Source organism: Laccaria bicolor, genomic scaffold (genome assembly GCF_000143565.1).
Source record: "Laccaria bicolor S238N-H82 LACBIscaffold_3 genomic scaffold, whole genome shotgun sequence".
In the NCBI taxonomy this organism is placed as follows: domain Eukaryota; kingdom Fungi; phylum Basidiomycota; class Agaricomycetes; order Agaricales; family Hydnangiaceae; genus Laccaria; species Laccaria bicolor.
The window spans coordinates 950,997-962,569 of record NW_001889874.1 but is presented as its reverse complement, the minus strand read 5'-3'; the positions used below and the strand labels follow the sequence as shown (position 1 = coordinate 962,569).

General features: G+C 46.1%; 3 protein-coding genes across 3 annotated transcripts; 1 reads left to right on the top strand and 2 right to left on the bottom strand.

Moving 5' to 3' along the window:
• Positions 1–1,090: 1,090 nt before the first annotated feature.
• Positions 1,091–2,050, bottom strand: LACBIDRAFT_322550 (uncharacterized protein; the record flags this gene model as incomplete). Its single annotated transcript, XM_001875567.1, has 3 exons — positions 1,091–1,412; positions 1,491–1,535; positions 1,590–2,050. 3 exons carry the CDS (start codon positions 2,048–2,050, stop codon positions 1,091–1,093), a joined length of 828 nt encoding a protein of 275 aa, XP_001875602.1.
• Positions 2,051–3,152: 1,102 nt separating this feature from the next.
• On the top strand, positions 3,153–3,652 carry LACBIDRAFT_308577 (GPI-anchored small secreted protein; the record flags this gene model as incomplete). The annotated part of the gene is made up of 2 exons (XM_001876011.1): positions 3,153–3,417; positions 3,474–3,652. 2 exons carry the CDS (start codon positions 3,153–3,155, stop codon positions 3,650–3,652), a joined length of 444 nt encoding a protein of 147 aa, XP_001876046.1.
• Positions 3,653–4,032: 380 nt separating this feature from the next.
• LACBIDRAFT_322549 (uncharacterized protein) lies at positions 4,033–4,827 on the bottom strand (the record flags this gene model as incomplete). Its single annotated transcript, XM_001875566.1, has 3 exons — positions 4,033–4,125; positions 4,342–4,567; positions 4,619–4,827. The coding sequence occupies 3 exons, from the start codon at positions 4,825–4,827 to the stop codon at positions 4,033–4,035; spliced, it is 528 nt and encodes a 175-aa protein (XP_001875601.1).
• Positions 4,828–11,573: the final 6,746 nt, after the last annotated feature.

Below are 11,573 nucleotides of genomic sequence, written 5' to 3'. Positions count from 1 at the left end.
CCTAACCCTAACCCTAACCCTAACCCTAACCTAACCTAACCCTAACCCTAACCTAACCCTAACCCTAACCTAACCCTAACCCTAACCCTAAGCGGCGTGGGGTTTTCGTGTATGCTGGGCGTTGTTTCGTGTGCGATGGCGGTGTAAGATGGGTGCTGGGCGTCGTTTCATGGGTGGCATGGGGTTGTCGTGTGCGCTAGGGTGTTTTCGTGAGTGTGGTGGGCTGTTTCTATGTCCGCTGGCAGTGTAGATGGGCGCTGGGCATTGATTCGTGGGCGGCGTGTCGTTTTCGTGGAAGCTGGGGTGTTTTCGAGGGTGGTGGGGTGTTTTCCTGAGCAGTGGGTGGTCGTCGTGTCTGTTGTTAGTTGGATGTAGATGATTTCGTCGCCATGGGCGACGTTGCACTTGAAAAACCCGTCAGCAATGAGAAAGCAGCAAGGGGACTCACGGGGTTGCAAAGAGGATGAATGACGACGAACCAATGTCATGGTTTGTCGTTGTCTCTCCGCCACGCCTTCGTTTGCCTCGTTGCGACGACATGCTCGCCTGGTCGTCTCGTTGTTACATGCCCGTTAACGGGTCATGTGCCGCCGTCGTGGTTGTTGTGGTTGTCATCCTAGATGGGCGGTCAGAAGGGGGCGGAGGAGAAACGTGATGGTGGGGGATGGGAAGGAATGAACGTTGGCTTTGTTTGGTAACACGAGTGAAATAAACAAACGATACATCCAAACAAATCTGTTGCATTCCGTTCCGTTGTGTTCCGTTCCTGTGGATTCCGGTGTCAATTCCGGAATGCCCAAATTCCGCCGGAATGATAAGGCACCGGAATGAAAAAAATTGCAGGCCTCCCTGCCAAATTTTATTCCTCCGGAATCCACCGGAATCCGCAGGAATGACCGGATTCCTGCAGGAATTAGGGGGGCACTGATAAGACCTCGAAAGATGGGTGGCTATTGTAAATTTTGGCCCTGTAGGAATGGTTACCCTTTTGGTTATGCAGCTAGACATTTGAAACTTCATCTACAAAAGGCTTTAGTTCATCGTACTAAGTATGTTCTCAATGTCTACTGTTTTCAAAGGAACGTGTGTTTTATGGGTGATTGGCTTGTAGAGTAGTTGACCAAGCGGTTGTGACGCGTTGATCGGGGCATTCACGCATGTTCGATGATGGCAATTGGGATAGCGAGTTGGGGTGTAGGGGTGCTGGGGTGCTGGTGGTAGAAGAAGACGTAGATGTCTTGGACATAGCCCAGTCACGAAGAAACACCCGAAAGCGCATCAACAACAACCCCTGCAACCTCGCAACACCCATCAAAATAATCCTTTCGTACTCCGGCATCTGTACCTCCCTCTCCACAACAGTGCAAACAACCACGCTCTTGGCTACACCACGGTGCGTGAGCGGGATACAACTGAACGTTCTCAGCAAACACTGAGGAGGTACCTGAAACGGGGAGAGGCTCGAACCCTCATGCACGAAAGAAAAGTACCTCTTCAGAGGAGTGGTCGTATATAGAGAGATAGGCTTGTTGTAACTTTATAGTGCGAGTAAGTTCGTGACAAGACAAATGCTCAGAGAAAAAACATACGCGAATCCCTTCCACGCGCCTTCCACAGCGAGATGCATCATCTCTTCCTGACTTTTATCTCCATTTCCGGGGAACTTCTTCACGATGATGAGTTCTGTCTTGCTGAGTATGAGAGCTAGCACGCCCTGCGGGACAAGCTTGTCCGCCAACATGAGGTCCGCGTGGATAGCGAGCATTTGATGCGTGAGTAGGGTGAGCAGGGTGCCAGAACCCAGCAGGATGATTCGCCAGATTTTGGGAGTGGGCGAGAAGGCGTGAATGTGTCGTGGGTTCAGAGGTTTGTCCACTGTCAGCTCGAGCATCTGTTCGTCCGAGACGGTAGCTAGTTTGGAGAGGAGCCAGTATTCACTCACTTGGGCGATCAATTTCAAGCGGTGTCGCGTTGGTTGTTCGATGGAGCGGTCGGGAGTGAGGACATCACTGTCCTCTGCGGGCACTTCGTCTGCATCGATGTCGTCCATCGCCTGGGATTCAGCTAACCTTCTCATCCGCCCTTCGCGACGCCCCCCTCGTAATCCTCGACGCTAATCGACACCCCTTCTATTAGTCGCCACGCCCACTTGCAAGGCATAGATTCTTTCGTCGTTGGGTGCAAGAACTGATGAGAGGAACTGAAAAGTTGCAGAGATCGGTGTGTCGAGTTCTTCTAGGCCTGAGGGGGAGAGGCTAAGAGAGTGTCCTTGGTAGATGCCAATGCAATGTTTGCGTCCTGTAAGCCAAGCATGCAGATCAACAAGCTGGTCCCAATCTATAAAGTCCAGTTGGCGTTCCTGGACGCGCCATTGATTTTTCTCACATGATGAACGCAGGCCGCCTTTTGCGAGAATGTATGCTGATGCATTAGCGTCGAAAGCTGCAAACGCCCACGATGCAGCTGATGGTCTTGTATGCTAAGAATTCCCCCCGTTGCAAAACAGAAAGAAAGAATGAGGGAGGCGCCTGCACGTAGGTTGGGGAACTCCGGAGGTGGCTATATGCATGCAATATCAATAGTTGGAGGATTAAACGAGGCAGTTGGTGTGGGGAACATTTGTTGTGGTTATATGCGGGAATAGTGAAATTTGTCGACTCGTCGAGGTAGTGGAAAGAGACAACGACCAAAACAAACATTCAATGTTCAACACGGATTTGAGGATCAATCTAACCAGAAACCCCCTTTTCACGTGGAACCCTGGGTTTCTTCTGCATTTGGTAGAAATCCCCCTTCCATCAGTCGATGGGTTATTTTGAGGAACCCCATGTCGGAGTTAAATTCCTAGATGCCGACGCGTGCAAATTTAAATTGATCTTGGCTCCCCGGGTCATGATGAGAAGAGAGCGCGACGAGTTGAACTCCATCATGCACATCCCTTGTCGCACACGTATCGTTGCACGATGCGATGCGCCCACTCAACAAGTGGTTACCATGGTAAATAATATTGGTTCATGGTCTACACGATGCTACAAGATGCAAACAAGATGAGGGTTTGGACGGGTAGCTATACTTACATAGATGTAGGAGAGCGGGAGTGGTTTAGGGATGCCACTGCTCCCTTCCATAGTCCCTTGCTACTTGAAAGGTTGATGACCCCTGCCGCCAACTTGAACTTATGCATGTGCATGTGGTGGACTTCAAATATTCTGAGCTCTGCTTCTTGTGGAAACAAGGTTTCTACGCAAGCACTTTGGAAACCCTGGGTTGTTCAGGGGAAACCAGGGTTTCTGGATAGTTTAATCCCAGATTTGATACCAACATCTCCACCAACTTTGCTAGCTTACCATTCGCGCGCCTGGGAATCTCTTGTTACATTTGCAGAGCTGTCCAGTTCTCCTGCTCGACATTCGCTGGGTGAGTATTTAATCTGTCATCGCTCATTGAGAATAAACCTGACACGGAATTGCAAGTTCACGCATGGCGCACAAGCTTTCAAACCGGTGGAGGGCTATCTATTCCGATTTGTTCGACTACTTTTTCGCTCACAGCCCTCGTGTCCTTGTTTTCCACAAACGTCTCCATCAGGAGAAAATCTCTTGAGTCAGTAGGTCAATGTAGCTCTAGTATTTATAATACCCTGGTAGTCTAGTCCCCCCCATGAGTCGCTCCGGTAGTTTACTGTGACATCTCAGTAGCCCAGATAGTTCTTCCCTTGCACCTGATAGCCCTCGGTACACCCTCCTTCCACTTAGGTAGGCACTGGTACACCTTGCTGCCAGAGCTAATTGTGTGTACTGAATCTACTGATTTCTTTGTAGATGGCCACTAATTTTCTTGTTTCCAAATTAAATTAGGGGTATAAATGGCATTTCGACTATCTAATANCANAAGGGGGTTCTACAATAACAGCCACACTAATAAAGAGGCTTAAAGCCAATATCCAAGAAAGTATGAAAGGTGAAAATAATGGATAACATTACACAGATGAAGGACACCAGGGTATCCTCATTCAGGTTCGGGAGGGAGCACTCAAGCATCGTTGATGTTGTTGTCCGTCATCATTGTCTTTGCATCGTCCATCGTCATGGCATTTTCGTCATGTTGTGCACTGTGGTTTGTCGTCTGTTATTCCGCCACCTGTATCATTGTCGTCCATCCATCTCCATCATCATGTAGCCATTGTCGTGTGTTGTTGTCATCATCGTCAGGTCACATTGCTCAATGTAGCAGAGGGCGAGGTGATGACATGGCGGTGGTTATGATGGCTGCTAAGTGGGTTGTGGCTATTACAAAGGGGAACAAGAGGAGCTGGTGGGGCTTACAATGTGATGTGCTCACCTGTCTACTGTGGACAGTGATGACGGCATGCATTGTCGCCATCTGGGATGACGTGGCACATCCGTGTCCCGTGTCGTAGTCGCATGGTAGTTCCGTATTGTTGTTGAGTCGTCGCTGTCCTGTGTTGGCGTTGCACCGTTGTTGTGTTGTGTCAGTCCGGACGACGAACAGCGAATTGGTTGTCATTCGTCGTTTGGTTGCCATGTCGCTTCTAGCGACGTGGCACCTGAACATTGTATGACTAAAGGAATGGGGGGCAGGGGTTGTGTTAGCTCACCTGGGTTGGCACACAACGTTGTCACTATCCTCGTTGTCACGTCGATGTTGCAGGCACTCGTTTTCTTGCCAGAGCTGGTGACGTGGCGTTGCTGTGTTGTTCTTGTGGTGTTGGGGCATGCCAGGCTGGTTGTGGGTGGTCAATGAGGGTTGTGGGTTGTGTTGGCCATTGGTGACGGTGGTGGTGCGGCGGTCGTGAGTGGGCGTCATGGATGATCGATGATGGTAGTGGTTGAGGAGTTTGTGGGCAGGTTGTGGGATGCCCAAATCAAGTGTGGCCAAACACCGACAATCAATGAATGAAATTTTGTCTAAGTCCTCACCTCAGATTTGGGCGTGGCTATGTGACAACAGCATCTAGTGAGCTCTGTTTAGTTGCTTTAAAAAGTTGTATGGTGCAGCTGCTAGATTGCTCTCTTGTCCACCCCCGAGATGTCTTGTGGAGCTGAGGGTTCGATTCACGGTGTTTGCACTATTTTTGACAATGTATATGACAGATGGTGAAATCCATGGAGTCTACTGAAATAGTCAAGCAACCTCAATATTTCGAGCAGAAACTACTTGGTCTACTGACACTGTAGGAACAACAATCAAGGTCTATGGGGAAATGAGTTGAAAATATTGGAAGCTATTGAGTTTATGAACAAATGAACTGAGTGTACCTGGACTATGGGTGCATAACCAGAGTTTATCAGCACTACTTGGAGCAATGGAAGCTACTGACTTTCTGAAGAAAACTACTGAGGGTACATATTCAATCAGAAAACTACATATACATTTTTTTTTTCCTGATGTCATCACCGTAATCCTGGTCCGCGGTTGATTTGGAAACCCACATCAACCACCCTTCGAGTGAAGTGAAAGATCACTGGCAACGAGAAACGGAGAGGCGATCATCAAGTTCGCTGAAGTTTATGTATGGGCCTGCTTTCATCAACTTTCCTCGAAGCGTCCATCTTCTGATCATCTATCTTACAGTTCACATTGTGCACCATACCCCCCCATGAACTCAACACAGGTGTTTTGGGATATTATTAGACCGGAAAGCTCCCTGTAACACCATGTTCAGGACGACGAACAATGGACCGTACATTTTTACGGCGCAGAGGAGAGGCTAGTCATGCAACAGTAGACGTTTTGTGCTGTTTATCAGGTGAGCATCCATGGTTCGAGTGACGCTTCCCTTTCTAAAGCACCATTACCAGAAGGTGGTTCACTCACCCATACCAACTCCTGCGGCGATCGGCTGCCCCGAACTTCGTGACGATGCCGTTTTTTGGTTCGCCCAACTTAGATCTCAGTCCTCCGCAGCTGTACCGATGGCTCACCGTAACGACAATAATCCAACCCAAGAAATTCCGGTGGTGGTGCACAGACGCCTCGTTGTGCTTCCATCATTCGATACTTCGATAGGTAGGACTTTGGATCTTCGATCGTAATCATTCCATCAGCCTGACAATAGAGTTTCGCATAACCGCTTGGTACAACATCATGCCTCCCCTCTTGATGATGAGCTAATTGGTTGGTCTTTTGTAGGATCTGCGAGGCGAGGCCTGAGCTGCAGGAAACCAAGATCATCCTTGCAATCCGTTGGCCGCAGTGGATCCTTGTCCTCCTACAGGATATGAATTACGATGGGATCTCGTGTGGATTAGTGAGGATGATAGTAGGGAGAGGGATGAGAAGGAATGTGAGGGACGCCGAGGCTGGATGACAGGAGGTAGAGCCGGAATGGCGTCTAGCGAGACAGGGATCACTAAGGTCTACTTGGATGGTGGTAAAGAAGCTAGGTATGTGTGCTCGTCTTTCAGCAATCAATGTAATTTAATGTTTATTTCAAGTTTCTGGTGGTGTCTCCATAGTGGATCTGCTGCTCTTGTGAATATCTGAAACGAAATAGCATGCCATCTCTTCGTCCCCTTGAGTCTGGTGAAAGGCGTTGTTTTGTTTCTTTTTCTCACACTTCTTCTTTGACCGCCGTCCTTTCCAGTGCCTCCTACGCTGAGGCACGCCACTGCGCGTTAACTCGGAGCGCTCAGCAGTTTGAGAGGAACAGACGTCAGCTGACTCTGTGAAACGATCTGTTACCCATCTGGAAAATTGACGCCGCACAGCATTCACAACTCTCTTCTGAACCACGATGTCTGATTCTAGTTGCCCTCGTGAAAATCGTTTGAAAGGAAAGTTCAAGGGGATGCTTGACTGGCTCATGGGTGCAGACCGCCCACGTAATGAACACCCACGCCCTAGCACTTCGAGGTTGGAGTTCATGATTTCCACCCTAGCAGATAGCATCCTGACGAGATTTAGGTCCACATTTATGAGGGTGCCGGAGGTTACGGGGGGAGGAACGTCTCTGGTGTGTGTTTATAATGCATGAATAAATTCTTTGGCTCATGCCCCTTGTCTTTTGGAATCCTAGAATGTATTTCCGGGAGCTCACAATTTCGTTATAAGGGATACAACACTCTATGTGGCGCAAAATGTGTGTAGTGTGACAACAGCTTTGATTGTTTGAGATATTGATCAGACTTACAAGATTGAGGTCCATGAACATGCCAGTGGGGGTCAAGATGATACACTCCTTGTTCCACAAAGACCCAATTCCAGTGCCTTATTTACAGGCCGTGAGGATGTTCTCAAGAGGCTGATGGATCACTTTTCACCTCAAGATCAAGTAGATAGAAGCAGGAAGTCTTTTTTGTTGTATGGTATGGGGGGTATCGGCAAGACACAGATTTGTCTGAAGTTTGTTGAAAAGATGGCTGAAAGGTAAGTTTCTTCACATACTATATTTCTGATCTTATGACTATGTAGTACATCTATATTCTCTCATGTTTTCTGGATTGATGCATCTTCTGAAGATACCATTGCCCTTGGGTTGAAGGGTCTTTGCTCTCATCCTGAGGCTAAAGCTGCTGGTGTCTCTGTGTCCTCTGAGTCTTCTGTGATCTGGATTGGATCTCTGCAGAGTGAATGGCTGCTTGTGTTTGACAACGCTGATGGTGCACCTGAAGTGGTAGAAAAATTTATTCCATCTGGTTCTCAGGGCAATATTCTGGTTACTAGCAGAAATCGATCTCTTGGGCGGGTGACATCTTATGAAAATTCTGTTGAAGTTAATCAGATGGCTGAAAAGGAAGCCATATCACTCCTGCTGAAAGCCAGCCATCTAACTGGGCATTCTGAAGATGTTTACAACATAGCTCAACAAATTGTAAATGAGCTCTGCTGCTTACCTCTAGCTGTTGATCAAGCAGGAGCTTCCATTGAAGCTGGTCTCTGCAGTATTGATAATTATCTTGAGCATCTCTCTCAACACAGGAAGAAGCTTATGAACCACCCTTCATTTAGGGGTGCATCTCAGTACAATCATACAGTGTATGAAACATGGGATTTGCCATTCAATGAAATTGAATCAAGGGCAAACAGGAAATCTGATGGGCATGGTAGAGCAGCTGCTCAGGCTGCTCTTCTTATTCTGGAAACTGCTGCATTTCTACATCATGAGAATATCATTGAGGCTGCCTTTGAAAAGGCTGCTGTTGAGTTCTCCAAAGGACTGCATAGTGGACTAGAAAAAGAAGTTGAAACACATATGAATAAATTGCTTCAGCTTGAAAAAGATCAGTCTTGGAATCAATTCTTCTTTCATGAAGGAGTTAGGGTTCTTATGTCCTTTTCTTTGATCAAGCAGCACTCAACCTCTGTAGAAACTCATGCCATTCATCCATTGATGCATCAATGGAGTAGAGATAGAATGTCAATATCTCAAAAGAAGCGCATGATGCAAGTGTCAAAATTGATTCTTGTGAACTGTATCACAGAGGAGATGACAGTTGAGAACATTGCATTCAACAGGCTTCTTGTGCCACACATCAAAGCCATTTACCAATTACAGGAGGAAAATGGCTTTGAAAGAGTGTTTAATGATAAGGAATATTCTAAGTTTAGTTATGTGTTCGATAAAGATGGAATGTGGAAAGATGCAGAATATTTTCAATATAAAATTGTAGAAGTAGGGATAAAGAAGCAGGGGCCAGAACATCCCAATACCTTGAGTAGCATGAATAATCTTGCATTGACATATTCAAATCAAGGAAAATATGAGGAGGCTGGGGAGCTGCAGCTGAAAGTCCTGGATCTGTGTAAAAGAGTACTGGGGCCAGAACATCCAAATACCTTGCATAGCATGAATAATCTTGCATTGACAGATTTCCATCAAGGAAAATATGAGGAGGCTGAGGAGCTGCAGCTGAAAGTCCTGGATCTTCATCAAAGAGTACTGGGGCCAGAACATCCAGGTACCTTGGTCAGCATGAATAATCTTGCATTAACATATTCAGATCAAGGAAAATATGAGGAGGCTGGGGAGCTGCAGCTGAAAGTCCTGGATCTGCATCAAAGAGTACTGGGACCAGAACATCCAAATACCTTGACCAGCATGAATAATCTTGCAATGACATATTCAGATCAAGGAAAATATGAGGAGGCTGGGGAGCTGCAGCTGAAAGTCCTGGATCTGTGTAACAGAGTACTGGGGCCAGAACATCCAGACACCTTGGGTAGTATGAATAATCTTGCATCAACATATTCGGGACAAGGAAAATATGAGGAGGCTGAGGAGCTGCAGCTGAAAGTCCTGGATCTGCATAATAGGGTGATGGGGACAGAACATCCAAATACCTTGACCAGTATGGGAAGTCTTGCATTGACATATTCAAATAAAGGAAAATATGAGGAGGCTGGGGAGCTGCAGCTGAAAGTCCTGGATCTGTGTAACAGAGTACTGGGGCCAGAACATCCAGCTACCTTGGTCAGCATGAATAATCTTGCATTCACATATTCAAATCAAGGAAAATATGAGGAGGCTGGGGAGCTGCAGCTGAAAGTCCTGGATCTGTGTAAAAGAGTAGTAGGGCCAGAACATCCAGATACCTTGGGTAGCATGAATAATCTTGCATCATCATATTTCAGACAAGGAAAATATGAGGAGGCTGGGGAGCTGCAGCTGAAAGTCCTGGATCTGTGTAACAGAGTACTGGGGCCAGAACATCCAGCTACCTTGGTAGCATGAATGATCTTGCATTTGACATATTTAAAGCAAGGAAAATATGAGGAGGCTAGGGAGTTGCAGGTGAAAGTCCTGGATCTGTATAAAAGAGTACTGGGGCCAGAACATCCAGATACCTTGACCAGCATAAATAATCTTCCATTCATCATATTCAAATGAAGGAAAATATGAGGAGGCTGGGGAGCTGCAGCTGAAAGTCCTGGATCTGCATAAAAGAGTACTAGGGCCAGAACATCCAGATACCTTGGGTAGCATGAATAATCTTGCATCATCATATTTCAGACAAGGAAAATATGAGGAGGCTGGGGAGCTGCAGCTGAAAGTCCTGGATCTGTGTAACAGAGTACTGGGGCCAGAACATCCAGCTACCTTGGTAGCATGAATGATCTTGCATTTGACATATTTAAAGCAAGGAAAATATGAGGAGGCTAGGGAGTTGCAGGTGAAAGTCCTGGATCTGTATAAAAGAGTACTGGGGCCAGAACATCCAGATACCTTGACCAGCATAAATAATCTTCCATTCATCATATTCAAATGAAGGAAAATATGAGGAGGCTGGGGAGCTGCAGCTGAAAGTCCTGGATCTGCATAAAAGAGTACTAGGGCCAGAACATCCAGATACCTTGGGCAGCTGAATAATCCCAGATCATCATAATAGGGTTGTAGCAGCATAGTATCACTTACCTACTTCTTGCATGACAGTTGCATTGTATTTACTTTTGTTTGTCATTTTGTATGTTGATACTTCTTAACAAATCAACTCTACTTGAAACCACAACATCTATATTGCATGTGGCTGTTCCAGGGTTACAGGATCCTCTACACATGACTCTGATCTCCAGAACTAGTGTTTAGAAGTCCGATCTCGTGACTGGAAAAACACTGTAACCAGACCGGACCAAGACAGCAAAAGACCAGACCTGCGGTTACGGTCTTTTATTTTTGAGATGTTAGGACCGCAAAAAAACTGGTTAACCTGAACCCGTCTTTTGTAACCCCTTAAATACCCTTTAAAACGCACCCAAGAACATACAATTTGGTAAAGAATTGAGAGAGATATGAATTAAATTGTAAAATATTTTTGGAAATAGTAGATGTACCAGATTTATTTTATAGAAACACCAATTCCCAACCGAATTTAACGTTCTTGGGCTCGTTTTAAAGCCAGTAGACATGTTAATAAATTTACTGATTCATAATCTTAAAATATTAGCCTAAAGACCAGTCATAGACTGGTTAAAACTGGTGCAGACTGAAACTGGTCTAAAGACTGCAAAAAGACGGCAGACTGTGGTCTTTTGCAGTCCAGTCCAGTCTTTTTGACTTCTGGGAAAAGGGTAGACCGATTATGGTTATGGTTAAAGCCCCTGGGCGTCAAAAGACCAGACCAGACCAGACTTTCAAACACTATCCAGAACCATGTCTCCCACTCCCTTCCACCTCCGCCATCTCGCCAGCCTGGACTTGTCAGGAAGTTGAGAACAATGAAAGAAATTTCAAGAGTTAATGAGAAGACCGTGACATGCGGGAGTGAGGAAAGTGCAATCAGATGTGCTGACAAGATGTGTGAACACCTAAACAACACCCACACACACTAACACCTTAAACACTTATTACCATAGGTATGTGCTTGGTGCTTTGAGTTTGGGTTCGTACGGTAAATGGAATTACCACACTTGTTTTGTTAGAACTTAAAGTAGAAGTTCAGGGAAACAGTTTTGTATATTTTGTAACACTTGTCTAAGTCTAATAGACCATTTGGAACAAATGGTATTGTTTTTATGTGCAGGCACAAGTATAGAATTCAAAACTTAATAGTCTTCAAAGCGAAACAGCTTTTATTGGGACTATCTCAGTGTTCTGGGATTGTGTTCTAACTGTA